Genomic DNA, 24748 nt, shown 5'->3' with positions numbered 1-24748 from the left:
CATTGTTTCTTATCTGTGGCTGGTACCGGAGCTGAATGCAAAAGGAGCAAAGTTCACTTGTTCAACCCAGGTTCTTTTTACTTTTATAGGAAAGGAAACAGCAGTGGGGATCTGGGGCAGTGGAAGGAGTTGTAAGGCAAAGTGCCTGTGGTTTGGTGAAATTTGTCCCTGTAGCTGCAGCGTGGAAGTTGTACATTCCTAAGAAGCTGTGGAGTTGTGCTGAAATCTGCAGCATGTTTCACAGATGTCTTTGCTACTGTAGGAGAGGGACAGGTTGAGAGAAAGAAACACCTTTTGGAGATGCTGTGGGAGAAAGATCTGCTGCACAGTACAAATGGGCGAGGTGAAAATGTGTCTGATACCTCGCCCTGGAACACTTCTGCTCCTATGGGGAAGAAGTTGACAGGAGGAGGTTCAAGCAGATAATTGCTGTTTTGCACTATTGAAAAAAGTCCTTGGCAGCTCTTTAAATTCCAGTGTATGACTTATCGACATAGCTGGAGTATGAACAACATATTCTTTGACTCCTTCACTAATGAGATCCAGTTAAAACTGGGACCAAGAGTGTTTCGAGGTAGGAAATACTGGGGGAGAGGTTTCTATTTTGTCTGAAGTGCATTGCTGACCTGTTACCTGCCAGAGTAGGAGCTGTAGTGCCTGCATGGTTATGTTTTCAGGGAGTGCTCTGATCCTCAGTGACCACCATGCTGCAACAATAAAGAAAATACAGGGGAAGGATGGTTTTGGTCTAATTTATATATCTAACAGAGCCAGCTGGCAGATGCCAGCCATGCTGACATTTCTGGCATGCCAGCCAGTGAGCGGGACTTCTGTAGTGCCTGACAAGGCAGGCGTGAGTCATGGCCTGTGAATGTCAGTATCTCTTAATAGCTTTGGTGGAATCCAGAAGGGAGAAATTCATATCCCATATCTCACCCCCACATTGCTCTGGAAACAGAGATGATTTTTCTGTTTTCCTCCGTGGTCACTGTGAGCTCCATGCAGAGCTCCTGGGAGGTGTTGGGGAGCTGTGTGTGCCATCACAGCGGTGTACAGTGAGCACAGAAGCCAGGCACATGGACACATGTGGCAAGCACTGCCTTGGAGCAGCCAGTGCTGGAGCAGGAAGGGCTCTTGGGGCTGTGTGTCAAGTGCTGTGTGCAAGGAATGTGTGTACAGGAAAGCTTTGTTCTTCTGGGTTTGGCTGTTGTAGCACAGAAGGGATGAGTTGAGTCCTTTGTGGAAGTACACCTTGCTGAGGAGTTGAGCTGTGGTTAGTTGCAGGTCCCTCCTTGCTATATGGAGTACCCTCCTTTCATCTTTGCTGAGAGACTTGGCTTAGGCAAGAGGTCTGCCAGAGGTGAGGAGAGATTTGATGTGGTCTCCAATGTACTTTGTCCCCTTGGAGGGCTTTCGGGAGGACAACTTTCCTGTTACTGGGAGGACCTCTTTCTGTATTTGGGGAGGAAGAACTGTCAGGCTGATTTCTGCATCTTTGAGTGTCAGTTGTCTGTTTTTTTCCCTCCTGCTGAGCTCCTGTGTTCATTCATGGGGAATGAGGCTGTGCTCAGTGTCAGAGATGGGCTCTGGAGAGCTTAACAAAGGCCTGCTCTGTCCATTGTGCTCTCCCCAGGGCTTCCCTTCAGTGTGTGCAGTGTGTCCTGAGACAGGGAAAAAAAAAGAGAATTTAAACCACATGCTTACACCAGGACAAAATCCTGGTTGCTGATGTCACTGGGCTGTTTGCCCTCAGGCACTGGGGAAGTGTGGATCCTGGCTTACAGGTGTGCTGCAAGAAGGGAGAGGGAAAAGCAGACAGTTGCAGAGGGAAACTTCTGCTTTTGTTGGTGTCACAAGCTTTACCTGGGCTACAGGTATGCATGTGGAAGAAAACCTTCTTGGGGGAAAAAAGTTTTTAGGGAAAAAAGGAGGGGGCGGGAAGCCAACTTAGATGAGAGCAGTGAAAGTATCCAAATTAAATCATTGTAGTTACATAATTCTTATCAACAGTATATTTAGTAGTGTGTAAGTGGGAAATTGGTTTCCCTGGATCAGCAGTGTCCTCACAGATTTTTACGTCGATAACCCTGTGTGGTTAGCTCGGGTCTGCTTTCCCTGCATCAGCCTGACCAAATAGCCTTTTTTGTTTTCCTCAGTTTGGGCACAGGTTACCGAGTCCAATGATGCTGCTGTGTGCCCATCTACCCCTGCAGTGAGAGGTGTCTCTGAGCAGTCAGTGCTGGAACACTCTGTCATCTGAGGTCAATAAAAGGAGGATTATTTTCAGTGCCAGAACTGATGTGGTTACTTCCAGCATGAATTTTAGAGTTTAATCTAAATTCTTCAAAAAGTAAGAGGTGAGTTTTGTTTTCTGGGTTCCTCTATCCCTTTGTATCCTAGAGGGACCTCACTTTCGCAGTGGGCATTTAGTACTGAAGGTAGTTACTCAGTTTCTTTAGAAACTTTTGACTTGTGTTGTTCCTGGATTTTCTCTTGGGTATGTTTTGCTTTTAATATTTAAGGACTTGCTGAGTGTCTTAAATAACCTACAAGCGAGCCATGCTGTGGATTGCTTTTCCCCTCCTGCTCACTAATGGCATTGGATGAATTGAAAAATGGATAATAAGTCTGCCCAGTACCAGATGTTTGCCATGCTCCTCTTACATGCAGAGCAAAATGCTCTGCTGCTTTCTGCTGAGCTCAAAGAAGTAATCTGAACGCTGGGTATGTGCCAGCTACATTTTGAGAGGCTCCTGAGGGAACAAAGTATGTGGTTTCTCCCATCTCCTGAAGCCTTCTTGAATCTTCCTGGTATTTGATGGGTAATCCAGGGTAAAATGTACTATAACAGAATGTAGAGTGGACTACTTTTAGCCTTTAAAATTTTAACCTTTAAAATAACAGATCAGATGAGACTTGAAAATTGACCTCCAAGGGGTGGGTGTGGGAAGGATTAAGTTTCAAAGTAAGTTAGGCTTTCCTTTATTGAAACTTGCTCATAGAGTGCTAAGGTAACATGAAGGTGGGTTGCTGGAGAAATCCCCTGCAGGATTTTCCTCCTTTGTTTGAAGTCCAGCTAGTTTGTGCTGGCATCTGTTAGAGGAACCCTGTTGCAGTTTCTTTTTCCTGACAGCTCTAAATGCAATGGATGATACGCTGTTGTGGTTTAACCCCAGCCAGCAACTGCGTACCATGCAGCCAGTCACTCCTCCCTCATCCCCCTACCGTTGTGGGATGGGGAGGAGAATCAGTCAAAAAAATATAAATAAAACTTATAGGTTGAGATAAGAACAGTTATCAATTGAAATAAAGTAAAATATAACAATAATAACAATAGCAATAAACAGATGAGTGAGAAATAAACCCCAAGAGAAACAAATGATGCACAGTACAATTTCTCAGCCCTTGCTGACTGATGCCCAGCCCATCCCCCAGCGGTTATCAGTGGCTCCAGGCCAACTCCCCTCAGTTTCCCTATTGAGCCTGATGTTCTGTGGTATGGAACATCCCTTTAGCCTGTTTGGATCAGCTGTCCTGGCCATGCTTCCTCCGCTCTTGTGCACCTCCTCACTGGCAGAGCGTGGGAAACTGAACAGTCCTTGATCTGGAGTAAGCACTACTTAGCAACAACGAAAACATGGGTTTGTTATCAACATTGTTGTCATACTGAATCCAAACCACAGCACTGCACCAGCTACTAAGAAGAAAACGGACTCTCTCCCAGCCAAAACCAGGACATACACTGAGACAGACTTGCCAGAGTTTCTGTACTGGCTGTTGCTCTGTACCCTTCACGAAGAGCTGCCCTTTGTGTGTTTATTTGAAGGAGCAGAGAGGACCTGAGCAAGCCCAGCTCCCTGGCCTCTGCGTGGAACCGGTGGAGTGAGGTGTTTCAGGGAAGTAGTTGATGACTTGGGGCTGGGGGATTTCTGCAGAGCTTATTGGTGTGTCCTCTGGGGTGAGGGACTTCTTTTTATCTTTTCTCCTGCCCCCAGGCGGGGTGAAGGGCCAGCAAGCAATTGCCTTGAGGGCAGCCCTTGCCTCCTGGTTGTTTATTCACTTGCTGGTGCCTCCCTGTCAAGTTTGCAGGCTGGTCCAAATAAAACTGCATAAATGGTTTGGTGGAGTTACTAAAATGTGCTACACAAGAGCAAGGCGGAAGGGGAGGAACGTTTTATTTTTGGCTGGGAATTGTTTAATTTTACTGGAAGAACGGCCCTTTTCAAGGCAGCCTTATGCAGCGTGGAATGAGCGTTGTTTCCAGCACTGCTCCTATAGCAACAGGAGAGAGACAGCTCCTATGAACTCGGACTTACAGCTCCTGGAAATGAAATGTCATTTAATTTGTCCGTGACTGTGCTTGATATTTGATCTCACTCCAGTAAAGTGTTTTTAGCTGTGGAGAGGAATATAGCTCCTCAAAGCATTCAGTGATTGCTTGAAAACACTTCCTGAGACAAGGATATTGGGGATATATATAAAGACTGATGGTCAGAAGAGACTTCTTGGCCGTTCCTGGTGCTGCTGTTAGTGAAGTGGGTATTTCCAGGTGTGAGAGTGTTCCCACATGAGTAGGCTGTCCTTGGTAGGAAGGGAGGCTTCTGAAGGTGTCACCGGTATCTCCAGCTGCCATGATGAGATGAGAGCTGCTGTTGCCCTCTTCTGTGGCTGCATGATGTGGCTGATGACACTTTTCTGTCAGTGTGCTAGGGCACTGCAAAGTGCACTGCCCCTTTCCTGGGACTGCAGGTACCTGCTCCATTGCTGACATGCTCAGAGGTTTTCTCTGGCATGGCTGATGCCAGACCCGAGCTAATCATCAACATATCTGAAACGGTAAGAACATTAACCTTAGTTTCCACTGTCAAATCCCTTGTCAGCTACTTTTAGTATATGATCTTTGCAGAGCTGAAATTGAGGCAAGCCTGGGAGAGCTCTGTGGGATGATTCCAGAGACTTTTGCTTTGCTCATTTGTACCACAGAAAGTGAGAAGGGGAACAGCCTACTCAAAGCAAAACAAGTTTTGTACATAAGCTAAAGCTGGTGTGGGTTTTTATGCACCTCTTGCTTTATGCTTTCTGTGCTCAGGTGTCTCGTGCACAGGCAAGGCAGTGCTAACAAGTAGCTTGAAAACTTTGCATCTTACAGCTTTGTGTTCTGCATTGGTCTTCCAGAGGACAGAACAGCTTGGCAGATGATTTGTAGGAAACAAAAATGCAATGACACTGAAGCCAAATTTTGAGTGACTGTGCACTAGCTAAAATGCAGCACATGTTCTTTGGTTAGTCTTTGCCCTTAGTTCAAACCACTGTGTAAAATCCCAGCTCTTTGTACAGAGTGAAAAAATTGTTATCATTGCTCCATTATTTGCAGAGTGCTTTGAGTTCATGTACAGAGTTGCCTGAATAGGCTTTTCAGAGGCTGGGAGGATTTTTATTCTCCCAGGACTTTTAGTGCTTGTTGACTTGGTCCTAGTACTGGCATAGGTACAGGGAAGGGAGGTTTTGTGAGCACTCCCTGAAAACACTGAGGACCCAGTGGCTTCACTTCTGAGAGCTGAGCTGGAAATGAATGTGATGAATAGAAAGATAATGAATAGGAAGGGATCAGGCAGAAAGCTGATTCTGCACAAACTGTTTTGTTTAGAAATGTGGTTTAATGCTACTGGTAAGTTCTCCAGCACAGACAAAGCCCTGCTTAAAAAAGAAAAAAAGAAAAAAAAGGAAAAAAAACCCAAACAAAGAGAACCCCACAATGCCCATGAGCAGAGTTGGGAAAATAGAATTTAAAATACCAATAGCAGGCTGCAGTGAAGAGTTTGTCTTGTCTGTTGGCTAACCCTGACCTATCTGAACTATTGCTCCTTGTTGTGTCAAACCCTCATTGCTATGAGCTCTCTGCAAACACAGCCAGGCTCTGATTTCTGGTGTTTCGAGTGAGAGAAAAGAGACGGTTATTGTTCCTCTCCTCAGTTCAATGACTAGTGAAGTGGTTCCTGTGTATAAATAGCATAAAGTGCTTTGGGATCCTTCAGGATAAAGGAGGCCTTATGAAATACAAGAGGATGTTGTTTGACGCAGAAGGAGTTCCCCTTGGTCACGCAGTGTGTGCTGGTCTCTGGCCTGCCTTCCAGCTCCTCCTGAGGACTGGGTGCTTGGAGGGTCTGTTCGCTTCCCTGCTTATCCACTTCTGGGAGCAGAAAACATGGGCTTTCTGCTCTCAGGATGTGGCTGGCTGCAGGTTTTGTCAGGATCAGAAAGGCCTATGGAGAGTTTTTTGTTTGCTTTGTAGTGCAATGGTGCTTGAGTACAGACACATGCAGTCCCAGGCACACACTTGATCACTCTTGTCTTTCTCTCTCATGCCTTTTTTTCCTTAATGGTTGTAAAATTGGTTTTATGCCAAGGTCCCTTTTATCCTCAAGGATCTCGAAGCCAGGCATTGCCTCACCCAGGTTTGGATAACCCCCTCATAAAACACTTAATTCACAGGTATGTGGGTGGTGCTGAACATGTAAATCCTTGTTGAATTTGAAATTTACGCTTATTGTTATTTATGCTTCAGTAAGCCCCTCCCCTGGGGAATAAATAGTCTTGAAAATATGAGTGGAGGGGCTGAGTGCTCTTATCCTGAGAGATAGCTCTTATCTCAAAGAGCAGGCAGCTCTTTGCAGGTGCATTAGGCATGCAGTTCCTCTCTGGATACCTAGCTCTCATCAAACTTAGCAGGAGTTAAGGGTCTCTACATCTCTCTTGAGGGGTCTATTCAAAACACAGCAGCTTGATCCACAGTAGAAGAAAGGAGGGATTTGGCAAGGATCCCGAGGGGTGACAGCAGGACTGTGATGTATCTGTGGAGATGTTGCCTAGACCGAGAGAGTGCTGAGATGAGATCCTCCAAAACTCCCAACATGGGGACTCATCCTCTCTTAGTTCTTCAGAAAAGTGCTCTCCCAGTCAAGAGGTCAAGATGTCAGGGAGAAGGGGTTTTGACCAAAATCCATTCTGTGTGTCTGCCCCCACAAGCTTAAATGACAATTCCTTAGAAGGAGCTTTGCCTCACTGGATGTCTGACTTGTGTTTTGCATTCTCTCCAGCCCTAGAGGCACAAGTACATTGACTTTGCAGCATGTGCCAACATGCTGAGAGGGGAAGCAAAGCGATTAGCTCTGCATCCTTCTGGAAGGCCAGGAGTGTGGGAGCAGTATGAAGCAGATGGATAAATGGTAGGGCACAAGGGCCTCATGAGGAGAGTTTGTGCTCAGCCTCAGGAGGATGCTTCAGAGCTATTGCTTACCTTGCAGGTGACTGTGCTGCCTGTGCTTTCCCTCTTCTTCCCAGTTCCTTGGAAAGTTCCCTTGTCCGATCTTTAGTTAATGATTCCAGGAACTTTGTTTGGCATGCTTCTCAATGGCTCAAGTGCTGAGATTTTCACAGTTTCTCTCAAGAGATGTTTTTGTGGTCTAGAAGCTTTTTTATAATGTGAATCAACAGGTTTCGGTCTCTTATTGGCATCATTTTTCACGGGGAAAATCAGCAGGGGTAATCCAAGCTGATTATAAATGAAGGTGTGTAGCCCATACTGTGCTAGGTGAAGGCCTGCAGGAACCCCTCCTTGAAAATAATAGGAAGTTAAAATGGTTATGAATTATTAAATTTGATCTGTTAATAAAAAGTACCTACTTTCTCTTCCCAGGTGGTTTTCAAAAACTCCATTATCCCACTCAGGCAAGTCAAGAAGTATTACTGCTTCCATATCTCAGTACGGGCAGCAGATAAGAGCTTAAGCCTTAGGCTGTGAAGTTAGTTAGTGTCAGGGTGTAGATCAAAGGATCATTAATTCAGTATCCAAAAAGACAGGCTAGGGAGGAATAATTGCTATTCTCTTCCCCTCATGATATTGCTACCTGCAGTGCCAATGGAAACAGACTGCAGGGAGCCTGCCTGCTGTAGGATGAAGGTGAGATGGATGAGGTTGGGGCACTACAAACAACTGCAGAAAGTTTGGGACCCTCTATCTTAGAAAAGCAGGGGAAAGAGAGCATACTAGAGGCCATTTTCCAGTACAGCAGCCTTATGCAGCCTGGCTGCCTCCACAGAAATGACAAGCCATGGGATGACACACCAAGGTTAGAGGGATGGAATGCTAGCAAGGGCCCTCAGCCTGTTGGTTTGCAATGTGCTGGGTACACTGGAGCACACTTGAAGTCTTAGAGAGAGGAGCCAGGGGCTCCTGAAGTAATAGGAGCCAACAGGGAAACACCAGTGAAAGACCTCAAAGGAATTAAGGTGTGTTCCTCTGAAAAGGTGACGTGTCCAACAGCCCAAGTAAAGTGTGTCTGCTCCAATGCACTCAGCATGGGCAACAAACAGGAGGAGGTGGAAGCCACTGTGCTGCTAGAAGGCTACCATCTACTTGCCATTGCTGAAACTTGGCGGGATGAATCCCATGACTGGAGTATGGCTATGGATGGCTGCAGGCTGTGAGGAAGGAGAGGCAGCAGGTTGCCCTGTACCCCAAGAAATGGACAGTGTGTGAAGAGCTGGCTCTGAGGAATAGCCGTGAGCAGGTCAAAAGCCTGTGGGGAAGAACTAGAGACAGAGGCAACAAAGGAGACCTTGTGGTTGGTGTTCACTACCGGCCACCCGAACAAGGGGAGCCTGTTGGTGGGGCCTTCTTCCTCCAGCCACAGGAGGCATCACACTCGCAGGCTCCTGTCCTGCTGCGGGACTTCAACCACCCCGGTGTCTGCTGGGAAAGTGGCACAGCGAGCTGTCCATGATTCTATGACAAATGTAGGTAAGGTTGTAGAGAAATAACTCCTGTTCAGACTGAAGGCACCTTTGTGTGGCTTCTTGTTTATCTGAAGGAGATGCTCTGCATTGGCGCTGTGAGGGTGAGGCCTTGCTCTAGGATGAATGGCAGTGATAGATGAACTCAGGATAGCTGTTTCCAGCAGAGCCTGCCATGATGCTTGGGAACTGTGTCTTGATTGTACTTGGGCAGAGATAGAGGCTGAAGAAGACTGATTTCCTAGCACATTTTTGCTTTGCAGGGACCCTGCTCTGCCTTGTGCTCTATATTTTAGGGCCTGTAGGCCCTTGGAGCAGGGGATGGATGTATACAATGAGCTCTGGTACCATCTGCCCACCACTTTTCTCTTCCTGGGCAGTTCCCATGGGAGGGGTAGGAGCAGTGATCACTTCAAGGCACTAACACCGGCTAGGGCTTCACACTGCACAGAAGGGTCATCTTCCTAAGTTTTCTCATGGAGTTGCATTCAGGCCTTTTGCACTAGAATGAGCTGTCATTGTGTGTACACAGCCTTGACAGGATGCAGCAGTAGATATAAATCTGTTCTGACAGCTTTCTACCAGCAGAAGATTTTCATATTCTCCACTGCTGCAGTCTGGCTCTTTGCTGTTATCCAGTGCATGCTTTGCAGTTTAATCAAATGCATTCACAGGGTGTATTCTGAAATCACGTGGTCTCTATTTAAAGGACTTGATGGCAAAGCATATAATCAAATATTGATTCCCTGAATAATCTTTGACATAGTTCATGATTCTCTGCATCTCTCTTCTTTTCTTCTCCAGCTTTTTGCTTTCCTGAATCCACAGCAGACCAGAGCCAGCAAGAAGAGAGGAGGTGGAAGAAAGCACTTGGAGAGAACTGAACATTTGCCCTGGTGCTGTAAGCTGCTTTGGTGGTAAAAGGTCAGTGTCAAGACTGTTGATCCATGAGGGCTCTCACTTTAGGGTGAATAATGCCACATGGCATAAATTTGAGCTCTTCACCTGCAAACTTTAGAATTCCTGCCCTGGGAAGGCTTTGCTTAAATGATGTGTAGCTGCATTCTGGGCTGGTGAGTTGATACGCTGCCGGAGGCCCTTTCTGAGGATGTTCAGAGGGTTAAGTAAAGTAGCAATGGTAATGTTTTCATCTTACAGAGAGGGAACTTAAGAGAGCTCATGCTTTCTAAGGCTGGACTTTAACCTTGCTGGAGAATGAGATCTTCGGTCAGTTTGCTGAAGATTATAGTTATTGGCCAACACCTGCCCTGCACATACCAAGGGGAGGACAACTACATTGCTAATGCCTGCCAGAGTTGTCAGCCCAGCTCAGACAGGCTCCAGTGGAACGTTTCCCTCCAGGCCAGCAGCATACCCAGTGGGTGCATTAGGGGGCTGTACTGGTGGGGGGCTGCGCCCCTTGGGGTGCTACTTTTGTAGCAGCATGGGTGCAGTGGGGTTTCCTGCAGCCAGTCTTTCTTGTGTGCATGGGCAAGGAGGTTAGAAGTTCTCCAACTTCTGGCATGCGAGTTATCTGTGAAATAGATGTCACTGATGTGTTGGATACCAATTTTCTTGCTATCACTCAAAAATCAATACTTAAAAATAATGATGCTCCTAATGGCCTGGAAGCTATTTCATTTGCTTTGGCATTGTTTCTTCCCCATCTGTCAGATGCTGCTTTAGGGCAGGTTGTGCAGAAAATGCCTGCAGGCCTGGCTTTCTTTGCTGTTTAATTAAGTCCTGTTACTGTGCAAGTTGAGGCAAATGCACCAAGCGATGTCTGGGATGACTAAATGAATGTCTAGCCAGCAGGAGAGTGTGTGTGCGTGTCACGTGCTTTCTGCACTGGGATGTGGGTGTGTGCCTGTATGTACCTTTGGGCCTGCAAATAAAAATACAATGGGGTGGTGTGGGACACCCAGTGCAAGGCCTGCCACTGAAATTTTACGTGGCTCAGCACAATGAAACAGCTGTTTGTGCAGTGCTTGTGTTCCCAGGTGCTCAGCACCCAGAATTGGAGCCAAACTGCTCAACTTCTGATGAGCTCCCTGTTGTCCAGTTTGTCCTAAGGGTTCAATCACAGTAGGATGGGAGCCCAAGAAAACCAGACCATGGAATGGTTTCACTTTTGAAGTGATCCCGGCCTTGCCTGGCAGTCATGCACTGTATATTCCTACCCAGCTAGGAGGTTGTGCCCAGCAGTCAGACAGGGCAGGATGAACTCACTCTTTGTCTTTTTTATTTTTTTGAGATGTTTATGTAGGTGGATCATCCTTTGCTCCTTGCTCTTCATGTAGATGCTTCAGTGTTACCCCATTCTCTTGTACTTCATTACTAACATCTCTCAATCTCTGATGTATTTGAACTAGCAAGCCTCATAAATGATTGTCAAAATTGCTTTGCCAGACAGTCCTCTCGTAAGTATGGATTTTGCTAAGCCCAGAAGAGTTTGCTTTCTTTCAGCCAGTTCACTGGCTGAAGTAGTCTGTTGGCAAAAGCACTTCTGAGTCAGTGAAATTGTGTTGGTGTAGGGCTTTTGCCAATTTGCCAGGCACCTGGAGCCTGTCATGCCTCACAGATGGCATTCCTCTGTCAGCAGGGCTTCTCCGTGCAGATCCTTGTAACATCACTGGATTTAGAGGAAGATGAAGGTCCTGCACTGGGGAGGAAGAGCAGAGGCAAAGATCAGACTAAGGGACTTGCCCAAGTCCATGCACAAAGTATGTGTCAGAGTGGAAAGTTGGATTCAAGCTGTTCAGCTCCCAGTTTCTTGAATTAATCTTCCAATTGTTACCCCTCCCTTTCATCTGTAGGTTCTGTCACATTGAGTTTGTCCTTATTTTTTCTTCCCAGCTTTGTGTATTTTGTTTTCCTTAGAGGATTATTTCTCCTTATCACTTACATTGAAGTGTGTGTGAGCATAGCAGGAACCTGTTGTTGTTTCTAGTGAATTCACTTTCACAGCTTGTATACTGCAATTGCTTGCTTAAATTTAGCTTGCTGATGAAGCTACTGTCTGTCAGACTGGACCAAGTGAACTTCATTATGGAAGTGCTTTTAGTCTTCTAACCACTTTTTCAGTTAGCAAAGTGCTTCCCATTATGAAGCTCATGTTTAAGTAATATGTTTTTATGTGTTTGTAAATACACCCCTGTGGCAGAGCTTGCCACTTTCTGTTCTTTGGAGAGCTCATTCATAATTACTGATGTGATTCAGAGTAGATCTTTGCCTCGGTGTTTTAAAATAGAATGTGTTAATTACTGTTACTGCTTCTTGTCTGGTTTCAAGAGTGATTCATATCACTTCTGAGGGTCTGTTACAAGGTGACGGAAGGCAGGAGACCGTGATTACTTCAGTGAATTCAGGATGAGGCCTCCCCATATTCACCCCCGTGCTGTGGCACAGATCAACACCTCTGTGCTTTTTGGGACCATGAGGTTCAGAGCCTGTAGTTACCATAAGCCTGGGAGGGAGATTTTGGCTCCCCTCTCCATTGCCTGGGTTCTTTGGGAAAGGTATTTCACTGTAGTTTCCTGCCCTCACTCGCTTTCTCTGAAGATGAGGATATCTCCCTAAAGCCTATCTTGGTAGGTGATGGGAGGCAGCAGGCACTCTGAGGCAAGGAGCACAAACACATGACTTCCAAAAAGAGGGTCTAGAGAGAGCTGTTTCCCTGAATAGCTTGCTGGGTGAGTCATATAGCAAGCAGAGGCAGCCAGTGCCATCAGCTCTGCTCCTGGCTCGGAAGGATAGATTATATAGGAGACAGCCCTGATTGCTTTCTGATTCATGGCCTGCCATCCCTGGTGAATCACCCTGCTTTATAAACCTGCTGTTCTCTGCCAGCCCTCTGGAAAGAGGCAGATTCTCTGACAGCAGCAAAGCCAAGCTGCCTGAAAGATCTGTACGCAGCCCTGGGTGGAGCAGGACCTGCAGTCCTGGGGGGATTTCAGACTCTTGTCTGAGTGCAGGTGCAGTCTCAGCTGTGTGTTTGCCCAGTCCTCACCAAGAAAAGGATGCAGTTGTGACTGGGATTTCTGCACTCTTGGATCAGAAGGAGGGACAAGTTGGTGTCCTTTGCTAGGGCACAGCATCTGCTCTATGGCAATATGTGGAAATACCTGTAGTTGCTTTTTTTAGCAGGGGACACACTTTGAGGGGAAGGAAGGAAGGAAGGTTTCTAAAATCCTTGGGAGCAAGAGGGTAACTGGGTCAAGGAGCCAGCCCAAGGACAGTAAGCCTTGTTACCATCCCCTTGCTATCACTGATAGGAATCAGGGTTGGTCTCTGCAGACCTGCAGTGCATATTCCTCTATATATAGCCCTGATGTTAGAAGGGGTAGGCAAAAGACTTGCTACTAGAGGGCATCTCTCATGTCTGGGCTGAGGTCCCCTTTGGGTTGTGCTGGCATGTGTGGCTGTGGGAGCCTGCCTTGCTGCTGCCATTCTTGTTCTGTGGCTAAATGAAGCCTCTGGGAGCTGTAAATCTGTCACCTTCCATGAATGTTGTGTTCCCGAGGTGTCTTGGCATCAAGAATTTGCAAGTCTGTTCAGTACATACAGTACCAGCAGCATCCATTCCTTCCCAGGGCCCCGGGCCCTTTTGTGCTGCAACATGGTAATTAATCTGAGCATTGCTGGAGGTTCTGATCTCTTCTGAAGATAACTCTGCAGAGTTGTTCTCCTTGATCTGTGCCACCATCTCAGAGCTGCTCCCTTTGCTGGTGAAACGGCCTTCTGCTGCCAACTGCTGTTGCCAGATGTTATTCTAGAGAAAAATGTTTTGTTGTGAAATGGTGATGGGGGGGTACAGGCATGGGTGGGACTGCTGGCATGTTCTCACCCTTGCCTTCCCTGTTAGCTTCATCTGAGAGGCCTGGCTGAGGTTTAGGAGTGGGCTGGCATACAGCAAAAGGAAATAATTTCCTGCAAATAAAATACAATGATCCTGCAGAATGGGCAGCTGCAGTTCCCAGCCTAGGTTCTGGCTCTAAAGCCAAAGCTTAGCAGTGTGGTGGCAGAGATAATACTGACAATCACCTGATGTGCAGCCTGGCTGTGCACACAGGTTGCTTGCTTTCTTTGCTGTCAGGTGTTTTACCAATGTAGATAAGTGTCTGTACTGCATGGCTGGGTTGCAGCTGCAGTGGGTCCCTGGAGGGAGCTTACATCACTTGTGGAAAGAAGTTTTGTAATCTAAGTAAGCGTGAACTCGGTTGCCTCTGGAAAAAGGGAGAGGCTGTTTGCCTGCCTGCTTCCAGGGAAATTGCTGTTTTAGGAAAACATTTTGCTCTGATATGGGTGCACAATTTTTGCATCATTCCCTGATGGCTGCTGGGGAAGGAAAGGGATGATTTTTTAATTGAATGCAGGTGGTGTGAATTTGGTTGCACTTCTGTTTCCTGCCTCACACAGATGATGCCACCAGTGATAGTCTGGGCAGTGCCTTTGTCCTGTCTGCCTGGTCAGGCAGTGGTGAGAATTTTTTTTTTTTTTTTGAGAGGTTTAGACCTTCTGAGGTCTGAACAACAGGCAGTGAAGTGACATGGAGCTGCACTTGCTGCAGACCTGCTTCTGAGAAACCTGCTCAAGAGCAGCAGATCTGTAACACTGGGACTGACTCACAATGAACTCCCTTTTGTTGTGTATCTGCAGGGGTGTTTTATACTGTCAGATCAGCTGAAGCCAGTAGTTATGTTTCTTACTCTTAGGAGCTGGGACAGCTGCCCTGGGAAGCAGCTAGCCAGTGAGAAGGGCCATGAGGAGTAAGCAGTGAAGAAGAGAATTAATTACTCCAACATACTGCTGGGGTTCAAAGAGGATAGGACATTTGAACTTACAACACGTACGTTCCCAGTTACAGTTGTAAAGTTTAAAAATAGCCCAAACTTAGAGAAGGATCTATTTAAGGGAGTTGTAACTAATACCAGTAAGAAAATAATATTCTTTGGAGACAGGTTATTCTGTAGATATCAAAGACAGAGGTTTCTGTTGCCACCTTCAGAACAGCAGTTACAGGTGATAATCCAGTCTGGCTCCTGACTTTCTGGAGAACAGGTCTGGGATTTTATTTATTTCAATTCAAATAGGAAGAAGTGAATGTAGCCTCTACTGAAGTTTCCAAAGTGTAATGTTGATCACAGTTCATGGTTTTGGCATGACCACTCAGTGGTGGGTCTGATCATTCCACTGGAGGTGTCGATCTAGAGAAAAATTATTCTCCAGAAGTGACAGCAGGATGGAGAGAGAAGAGGAGGATGAAGGCAGTACAGGGAGGCCACATGCTGGTACTGTCTGCCTCCCTTTCACACTGTACAAGGTCTTGTGTGTTGTAGGTCACCCAAATGGATATGGGAGCTCTTTATTTAAACAAGCACTGTCCTGCATCCCGGAAGTCAGTTGAATGGCTTTCTTTAGCAAAAGATTGGAGGTGTTAGTTCTTGCAGGAGGGGAGTAATAACAATCACCTTTTGGCAGAAGCGATGTGATGAATGACTGATTCAAGATCTTATCTCTTTTATTACTGTTATTAACAACAACAACAACAACAATAATAATAATAATAATTTTTCCCCCCACAGGACCCCTCTGAGCCAGAAAGATGCGTGAGTATACAGAAAAGAAGGAAACATGTGGGACCATCTGTCTGAAGTACTTGCTCTTCATCTTCAACTTCTTTTTCTGGGTAAGAAACTTCAATCTGTTTCAGAGGCACTGAGACAGCACTGCAGTTTTGGTGTCAGGGGCACAGAAATCTTGGCCTTGATGAAGTCTTTGTCAAGAAGTGCTGATGTCAGTAGGACACAGCTTTCGTCCTGTGGGTTGAAGTCGTGTCCCTTGGGATTGCTTGCCCATGCTACAGAAGCTGTGGTTTGATGCTGTCTGTGGTTGTTTGTAGGTCATGTTATCAAATACAGAAAATAACAGGAAGCCTGAAAATAATCTTCATTTTTTCACCTGGTTTACTTTTTCCAGGATCCTGAGGGCTCCACTACCTTGCCATTCCTCCTCTCAAAATGGCAGAGAGAGTCCTGGCAGTGAAGTGGGACAGCTAGAGCATGAATAACACACACCTTCTTGCAGCTGGTCCACACTAGAGCTTCTTACAGTTGTGCTTTCCACCAGAAAAGTTACTGATGCCAAAGGGTTGTGTTTTACTTTGGTGCATGGGACAGAGCATTAGAGTGTCCAACTCAGATGTTTAAGAAAAACTGTCTGAGCTTACTAGAAGCTGCATAAAACCCTCTGGAAACACAAGGCTTGCAAAGAGAGAGGGGGCTGCTGGGAGTGTGGTTGGTTTCTCTGTGTTCATTTGCTGCAAAGTTTAGAGTTTAACCATCCTTTAACGTAGATCATCTTTGGCTCAGCTTATGGAGCTGGGACTCATTTTGGTGTCCCTGTCCAGTTGCTTGGGAGGTGAAGAAGTTCATACTTCAGAAACCCTTCATGTGCTTGCTTCTCTCCCTTCCCAGCTGGCTGGTGGGGCCGTGATGGCAGTGGGCACCTGGACCCTTGCTGAGAAGAGTGACTACATCAGCCTGCTCTCCTCCAGCACATACTCCGCAACTGCTTATATTCTGGTGGTGGCTGGGGTGGTGGTCATGGTTACTGGCATCCTTGGTTGCTGTGCCACCTTCAAAGAGCGTCGGAATTTGCTGAGAGTGGTAAGTTTCGTTTGGTAGTTTTGTCTGGGGGAACAGCTTGGTTGTGTTGTGCGCCAACCTTATTTGTTTGTCCTGGACCAAAAACCACTGAGGCCTCCAGCTCCTGACAGCAGTGCTGTCCTTGTCCCAGGGGGCAGGTTTTGCTGCAGAGCATTTCCTTTCATCCACACAAAGAATGTGCTGCATGGTTCAAAAGTACAAAGTATAGCTGTAAAACCTGTGCTTTGTGTAAGAATGTCTATTTAAAACTATTCAAAATCTTGTGGCTTTTGTCTCCTCCTTCTTTCCTGCCCATCCTGTATTCTCTTTTGGAAAATGGGAAGGAAGAGGAAAGTAGCAAAACTAGCTTTTAATGACAGTAGGTTCAAGCCAGATTAACACACTTCTTCACTTGGCTGTCAAAAATAAGAACGTTTCCAATATTTTATTTAGTTGCAAAAAAATTATTTTAGTTTTGCTTCCACAAAAAAAAAGCCATACTGTTTTGATAATCTGCTGCTTCTTTTACACCTTTCTCTGTGTTACTTCCTGAGCTCCCTGCTCACCCATCGACACTGAAGTTTTTGACCAGCCCTGGGATTTCTATTTTGCTCCCTCCCTCTCAAATATCCCCTTCAGTCTGGAGTGCAGCAGCAGTCATTTTAGTGTCTGGGCTACAGTAATGAGAGCAGTGACTGAAATAACAATCGGTGGCTCTTGGCTTTCACAAGTACAGAAAAAGGTACTTCAGCAGCTCTTCACCAGCTCCTTCCTTTGCAAATGCTCGTTCACCTGACTGTCTCATTTCTCCTCTTTTGTTTGGATAGAGGAGCAGAAATAGAAGCTGTGAGCAAGCCTTATGCTTGTACCACTGCTGTGAAGACCTGATAATCCCTGTGAGAGGCAGAGTAGGGCCAGGAAGGGAGAATAAAATTTAGAGGGGACACTGAGTGCATTGCTGATGCTGTTCATTAGCCTCCTGGTCTGCAGCAGACTGTTTTGGCCTTGCTTCACTTGCTCTCGATGCCAAAGAGATCTCCCTTTGTCTTTTTCCCTCAGCCAGAAGCTAAGTATGAAAATCCAGTGGGGTTTTCTTTGTCATCTGCCATAGAAAACTAATAATTGTCTCTTGGGAACAACAGGTCACTCTGTCTCCTTACACCACGGGTCCTTTCAGAGTGGTGGGTCGTGACAGGCCTATTGTCTCTTCTTGCTTGTGCTCTGCTTTGGTTGCTGTGAGTAATCTGAGATAGGGCTGTACTTGCCAGGGCTGGGTGAGCCTCGCTGGGGGCCTTTGCCAGCTCTGAGCTCAGACAGTAATCCTGACAGCTTCACTGTCACCCCAGGGTCTGTGCCAGTCGGTCCCAATTTCTCTCTGTACAAGAGACCCCTGTAAATATGGGAGGGAGCGGTATAAGCAGCACTCTGCTCTCCCCAGTGCTTTCTTTTTGCTTTTAAAAATGGATTTTTGACAGCTTTGAGTGCTGTTTGTAAAATGCATATCTGGTATTTAGTTTGTTTTTCTGTTGAAGACTTGGGAAGCTGTGAATTTTTTTGCTGCCTTCTATGTAGCTATGAGTTTTATGGGCCCACTTCAAGGCTTTTCATAGTATTTCATTGCTCATCACCCACAGCTGTACTGCTGTTTTTTTGACATTGCTTATTTGCCTTTGTTAATTAAGTGCTCTGCTGAGGCTTGGGCAGCAGATGTGGAGTTTCTCTGGCTCCATGAGCAGGCACGGCAGTGGAACTGCGGCCTGACTGGCTGTGATGCTGCATTCCAGCTCTTTATAAGCAGACCACTACTATGTTATATATCAGTCAAGATGCAAACAGGAATCTCATCAAATAGACCCATCAAATAGAAGACCTTGCATATAAAGAGGGAAGGTGGCTTTCTTCTGGATTGTCCCCTCACACTGCCTCTTCTAGTCAGCTACCTTGGACAGGGAGAAGGGAACACACAGGGGTTATGATTCCTGTTCCTGCTGCATTTCAGCTTGAAGCCCTCCCACTGAAGTGAGGTTGCTGATTTAGGAGTATAGTTGCTATATATCTCTTCTTCAGGTAGTAGAAAGATGCCTCCAGATAATTACTTGGATCGTTGGTGGGTTGAACTATTTTTTGGGTTATTCAGAGAAAACATGCTAATGTTTGGTACTTACATTCAAACACTTGAAGCTGGATGGAAGCAATTTGGACCCTGTAGATCTTGAGACACCAGATAGCCCTGACTCTGGCTTAGAGCCAGGGTAAGAGTAAATTTTGCCCAGAGCCCACCCGGGTCCGGGCATGTGTCTGCTACAAGCCTTTGGGTGATCACACATTTCTGACTTGAGAAGCAAGTAGGGCATGTCCCTACAATTCCATGCCAGAGCTGGCCTACTCCTCCCACAGCAGACCTCTAAGAAAGCCCTGCAGCTATGGATGAAGAGCAGGGAGAGCAGCCCTGTGCTCTGCATGTGTCCATAGTGAAAGCTGCTGCTCCCCTATATCGATATGATACTTGGAGGCGGCCTTCAGGGAACAGTGAGACTGAGATAAGGATAATGGTGGAGTGTATCAGTAGAGACAGGTTGAATTCATGGGTGGTAGGTGCACTAACCTCCCTGACAAGGTTTTACAAGGGCCTTGTGACTCAAACTTTTCAAGGTCTGCTGTGTGGTGACACAGCTTCAGCTCTACCTGAATGTCTCTGACATTACACAGAACAGGGAGAAATAAATAAGCTTTCCTGTTCATTGGTTGTTCTCAGCATCCTGCCATGCTCCTGCCTCCTTCTCAGCAGAGAGATGATGTCAGAGCAGTTAAGCATAACTAGGTCCCAGCAAAAGAGAGTCAGCGTTCTGTCAAGGCATGCCAACCCTTTCTTGCCTCCTTTCAGTCTCCTGTGAATGTTGGAACCAGCCTTTAGCTATCCTGCTCCCCACTGGGTGACTCATTCCCCTGGTATGAATGAGTACCTTGTACAGGCTGCAGAGATGGTCAGTGATCATCGATCGGGCTGGGGAGTGAAAGACTGAGATTGTGTGCTCAGATTAAAGCTGGGTCTGCAGATAAAACCCAGCTGTCAGTCCTTTGCAGCTGATGAATCCCAACAGGGTGAAAGAGGAAGCCTGAGTGTTTGTGTAATTCGAATTCTGAAAAATGGGCTTGGAAACACCTGGGGAAAAGAGTGCACAGTGGGAGGCTAAACCTCATGCAACTGAAGGCATCTTTGCTGTGTAGGTCACCTTGCTCTGCCCAGGTCTTCACAGTCCTTTGAGAAGGGAGAGATGGCTTGATGTCTAGTGACATTTTTTGAGAGCCCTTCACTTCATGTCTTGACAACAGACCCTTCAGGGGTAAAACAGAAAATAGGTGATACTGTCCTTGTTCTGTCCTGGGGAGGTCAGCTCTTTCAGGGACTTAGTGTGAAGTTATTGTTACAGCTGGAACTGATGTCTGTTCAGCTTTATCTACAGGAAGATGAATTTAGTAGCAGTCATAGAACAGCCTGGATCCTTAAAGAGGCTGTTCATTGCTGACCAGAGGCAAGGCAGGGGCTGTTTATTAAGATAGGGGGTCTCCCTGAAAATCTCTTTTACCCTAAGGAGGTAGTGGCCACATCACCCTGTGTCTTCAGGGCTGCTTTGTCCTTTTAATCTAGTATACATATTCCTCATGAGTTTGGCTTCCCTACTTGTGTATAGGAATAGGCCTCCCAAACAGTTTTTGGTATTGTCCATATAATTCTCCTTCTGGTAAGTAGGGCATGTCCCTTTCCATGTCACTGCCATTAAGCCCTTTTAAGAAATAGTCATGTTCTCCTTTTAGTCTTCCAGGAGTTCTTCTCACTTTGGATTTGAGATATTGAGCTTTTCCCTCTAGATCCCGGTTCAGCAGAACATATAGTCACAGTCATGACTGTGAGGCAGTGCTGAAGTCCATCTGCTTCAGCAGTGCCCCTCAGCCTGTGGCTGAGTCCCACAGGAGTCACGGGAACAATAATCTGTGGTCTATGCTTAGCTGCTCTGCTGTATCTTTGGCAAAATGATTCCTTTGTGGCTTTACTGAATCATCATTATAATATAGATTGCACCTTAGTAACTTGGTAAAATGCCCCAAACAATATCAAAACAAGCAAAAGTTGGTGGTTTTTTGTATTGATGTCAGAATCAGATGTTTTCTATGATACTGAGTGCAGTCATCAGGTTATCCAGCAACCACTTTCTTTTGTACAGTGATCTTATCTCAGTTGCCTGTACTTTTCCACTCTCTATATCCCTCTGGCTCTTTGAGTTAAACTCACACTTGCCGGTGCTTGTTTTCAACTATCCTGTGGTTTGGTGGTTTTCTTAACCTGTGGGATTGTTCCTTTCCTACCCTGTCAAGGTCTGAATCCCAACCCCTGCCTTTGAACACTGCTGAGGAAAGGATCGATGAAGACAGTCAGGCATTTTACCAGCTAATGAAAAGCTGGCTCACAGCATCTCCTTACATTCTGTTCTAATGTCCTGCTTTTCCCATTATTTTACAGTACTTCATATTGCTGCTGTGCATCTTTCTCCTGGAGATCATTGCTGGAATCCTGGCCTATATCTACTACCAGCAGGTGAGTGGACAGTAGATCTTAGGGACTCAAATGAGGGAGGGAGAACAGCTCATTATCATCACATTTCTCCAGCCAAAATTGGTCTTGGAGGCTTGGGACCTAGGTCTGGTTGTGGTTCTCCTTTTCACATGTCAGTGCTCACTCTCTTCCCCATACAGAAGACCTTGGATTATTTACTGGTTTAGACAAAGCAGTGGTGGTTACTCTAGGGAGGCTGCTTAGCCTTGTTGCTCATCTCCTTCCTGTGGTGCACCTTCGTCTGGTGCTTTTCTGCAGACGCTTGTAGAAGACAATTTTTGGGGCTATGTAGATCTAGGAACTCTCCTGACACCATTCAAGGCATAGTGCAAGCAACTGAAATCACATTACTGCCACTTGGTATGTTCAGGACATAGGAACAGTTCCTGCTGCATCCAGCAAGCTACCTGCCATGCTTTGAACTCGCAAAGACAAAGCATTGTCCAGCTGAGAGGTCCTTTCAGGTCAAGGAAGTTTTTGAGAGCTTTACTTAACCCAGCTTAAGCCTAGCTGAGGGGCTAGAGAAAGAGCACAGGCTCCCAACAGCTGCAGGTCTAGCCTGGCACTTTTTGCAGTTGCTGAGAGCAGAGGCTGAAGTAATTGCTTTGTTTTTAAAGGGCATTTAACCACCAAGGCACAAACAGCCTGTGAAGTTGCTCTCATGTCTGGAAATTGATTGGAAATGGCAAATTAGGATTGTTATCAAGTGGCTGTCTGAAAAGCAGCTGAATTTCCCATCTTGTTGACTTCACTGCCAGGATTCCTTGCCATTCCTTTTTCTCTTGGGCCTTCTGTGTTTCGCCTTGCTAAGATGGGCCCTGGTGGTTTGTGAGGAGCCAAAGAACTGTGCTAGCTCCTGCCCAGAAGGGATCTGGGGTATGAGTGTGCATATTTAACGGGAAAAGATCAATCCTGGGAGGGATGGCAGGGAGCCAGGGTCTGTCCATCCATCTGTGCATAGGCGTGAGGTTCATATGTGACAGTGGATGAAGAGGAGCTGATCCCTAGGTTGAAATAAGGGACAGCATATTTGGAACTGTACCCTTGAGTGCTTTAGGTCGCTTGAGTGTGTCTTTGATCAATAACTGCACTTCCCCTTTCCCTTTGGCTGACAAATCCCCCTTCTCTCTTGGTTGCAGGATGCTTGCTCTGTTTGCCACTGTTTTTATTTCAGCCCTCGCTTTGGTGTCTAAGGCTTCTTGCGTGTGTGTCTAAACTGGTTCTTTTGTTATCTCTGTTCCATGCTGCAGTTCTGTCCCGTGAGCCGGCAGGTAACTCCTTTTCTTCCAAGCAATAATTCTGCTAATGGACTATCCCCTTTATTTGCCTTTGCCTTCCAGTTGCTGAACCTTTTTCTTTCTTTCTTTCTTTTACGCTAAGTCCTTTGCATTTCCACAGAGCTTCCTGGCCCAGGATCTCCAAGCATTTTGCAAATATTAGTGAACAGGGCCTCATATCAGCTCTGTGAGATAGGTGTTGTTGTCATCGGACACATGGGGTTGGAAGAAACAGTGTTTCAAAGGGAGAATAAACTCCAGACTGTATTTTGCACAGTTTGGCATAAATGGATGTTTGACCTTTCATCTACTACTTACTGTGTGGAATAAAAGGTGCTGCTCACCTGTTTCATTCATTGACTCCATCTAAAAATCATGTTGACATTTTTTGGTCTAGGAAAGTTGCTGCATGAACCAGGATGACAAAAAAAAAAAAAAGATCTGCTAGGATGATAAAAAAAAGATGCAGCTCTTTGGTACTTTTTCGCTGATGTCTGGATGAGTGAGAAGAATTCAAAGAATTCATCTAGCTTAAAGTCTCCACATGAATAAATGTTTGAATCCAATCACCTGAACATGCCAGTGGTTTATGATGATGCTTTCAGAAATTCTGCTCTTGCAAAATCAGATTTCATCTCTCTATTACCAAGAAAGGCCTTGCAGTACTTATGCAGTCACACACTTAATTCCCTCCTGTGGCATCCTTTTTGAAGCTAATACAAGAGGTATTCAAACTATATGGCTTCAGTCCAGGATGCCAAGGACACTGATTTCTTCCTGCTCCTGGACAGAGTGACTTGGGTTTTAGTATTTTATCACAGGCTTAGAGGAAGAAGACTACACATGGTGTCACAGGCATATTCATGTTTAAGCAGGCACAGTTTTATATTCCCTTTTGTTGCAGGCATGTCTTGGCAATCTTACATATTCAGGTGAGGAGCCATATGGTGATGTGCAACAGGGTTTGAAATTTGGTCCCAAAACACCTCCTTCCAGTTATTAAAACAGAGGCAAGATCCGTAATCATTTGAAAATAAGCCTGTCCAGTCCAACCTTGGAGGATTATCTTGAAGGAAGCTGTAGCTTCCACTGGGCTCTCTGCTCTGCTCTCCTCTTGGAGCAAAGGCAATAAAACATGCAGAGCTCTGGGTCACTCCAAGGAGTGAGTTTGCCTAGTGATTTTATCCCATTTGTCTCTTCTATTCAGCTGAGCATGGAGCTGAAACAAAATCTGAAGAACACCATGACCCAGAAGTACCGGAAGGAGGGAGAAGAGAGTGTTACCAGTGCTGTAGACAAACTGCAGCAGGAGGTAAGGATCTCTGCAGGCAAAGAGAACTAATGCAATTGCAGGGCTTAAAACGAAGCATACAAAAGGCATCTCTTGACATCCAACCTCCAGGTATTTCTTCTGTATGCTGAGCGCATGTTCTTGTCCTGATTCAAGGCAAATTTGGGTGAGGTGCAGGGCCTGAGCCATGCAACTGGCAGAATTGCATGGTGTGATCACTGAATAGCAGTAGCACTTGGGAAACAACATCTGAGGTGCTCCCAGTGAACTGGAGCTGCCAGGTCACTCTGACAGCTGTGTCTACTTCCCAGTTCAAAGCTTTGGAGAAATTGCTGACATTTTTCATTAAATTTCTCAGTACTCTAGAGAGCAAGATATAATGAAAGAAGAGCTCTCCCACCACTGCTGCTCACTGCTGCTCAGAAGTGGTTCAGGTTGGGGCTGCCACAGTTCTGACAGGTTTTCCCACAGAAAGGACCCTTGTGCATAGGCACTTTAAAAGCAGCGGGGTTGCTATACACGTACTGCCAAAGCAGGTGCATTTGTGATAGTAACTGGTAATTAAACTTGCCCTGTTACCATCATTAACACTCTCCAGTGATTAAGAGCTGAGGCAGCTGCAGGTGCACTCTGGTTACAGCTCATCCCAGCAGTAACCAACAGTCACAGCTGCTGAAGGATAGATGAACCTGATATTTAATGACCATCTGGGGGATGCTTAACACAGAAGTCACTAATAATTATAGTAGCCTAAAAAACCCAAACCCATGAGATAGCTGGAGTCCCTGCAAAGGAGGGCGAAGTCCAGATCTTGATGTGGGAGGCTGGAGGGAGAAGGAGGTTGTGGTGCTGAAGGCTCAGGCTTTGCTCTCTGTGTGTACAGTTCAAGTGCTGTGGGAGCAATAACCACACGGACTGGGCTGACAGCCTGTGGATCAAATCTTCAGAGGCCAACGGGCGGAAGGTCCCAGACAGCTGCTGTAAGACGATAACTGACCTGTGTGGGCGAAGAGACCATCCTTCCAACATCTACAAGGAGGTAAAGAGAAAAGGGCTTCAGAACCACCTGTCGCAAAGTATCTAAAGGAGGTGGGCAGGGAGCGAGGGTGTTGGGTTATTAATGCAAGGT

General features: G+C 46.1%; 1 protein-coding gene across 2 annotated transcripts in view; it reads left to right on the top strand.

Annotated features, from left to right (window-relative positions):
- CD151 (CD151 molecule (Raph blood group)) overlaps positions 1 to 24748 on the top strand; it is a 34081-nt gene that overhangs the window by 4960 nt on the left and 4373 nt on the right. For both annotated transcript variants that reach the window (XM_064657657.1, XM_064657656.1), the window contains exons 2-7: positions 9598 to 9717; positions 15378 to 15481; positions 16269 to 16460; positions 20959 to 21033; positions 23536 to 23640; positions 24503 to 24658. In XM_064657657.1, coding sequence (XP_064513727.1) covers positions 15398 to 15481; positions 16269 to 16460; positions 20959 to 21033; positions 23536 to 23640; positions 24503 to 24658 — 612 coding nt within the window. In that variant the 5' untranslated portion in view covers positions 9598 to 9717; positions 15378 to 15397. The remainder of the gene's footprint in view (positions 1 to 9597; positions 9718 to 15377; positions 15482 to 16268; positions 16461 to 20958; positions 21034 to 23535; positions 23641 to 24502; positions 24659 to 24748) is intronic.

The sequence above is a fragment of the Pseudopipra pipra genome, chromosome 6, assembly GCF_036250125.1.
Source record: "Pseudopipra pipra isolate bDixPip1 chromosome 6, bDixPip1.hap1, whole genome shotgun sequence".
NCBI classification, from domain to species: Eukaryota; Metazoa; Chordata; class Aves; order Passeriformes; family Pipridae; genus Pseudopipra; species Pseudopipra pipra.
Note: the sequence above shows the minus strand (reverse complement) of the source record. Positions and strands in the feature narration are given on the sequence as shown.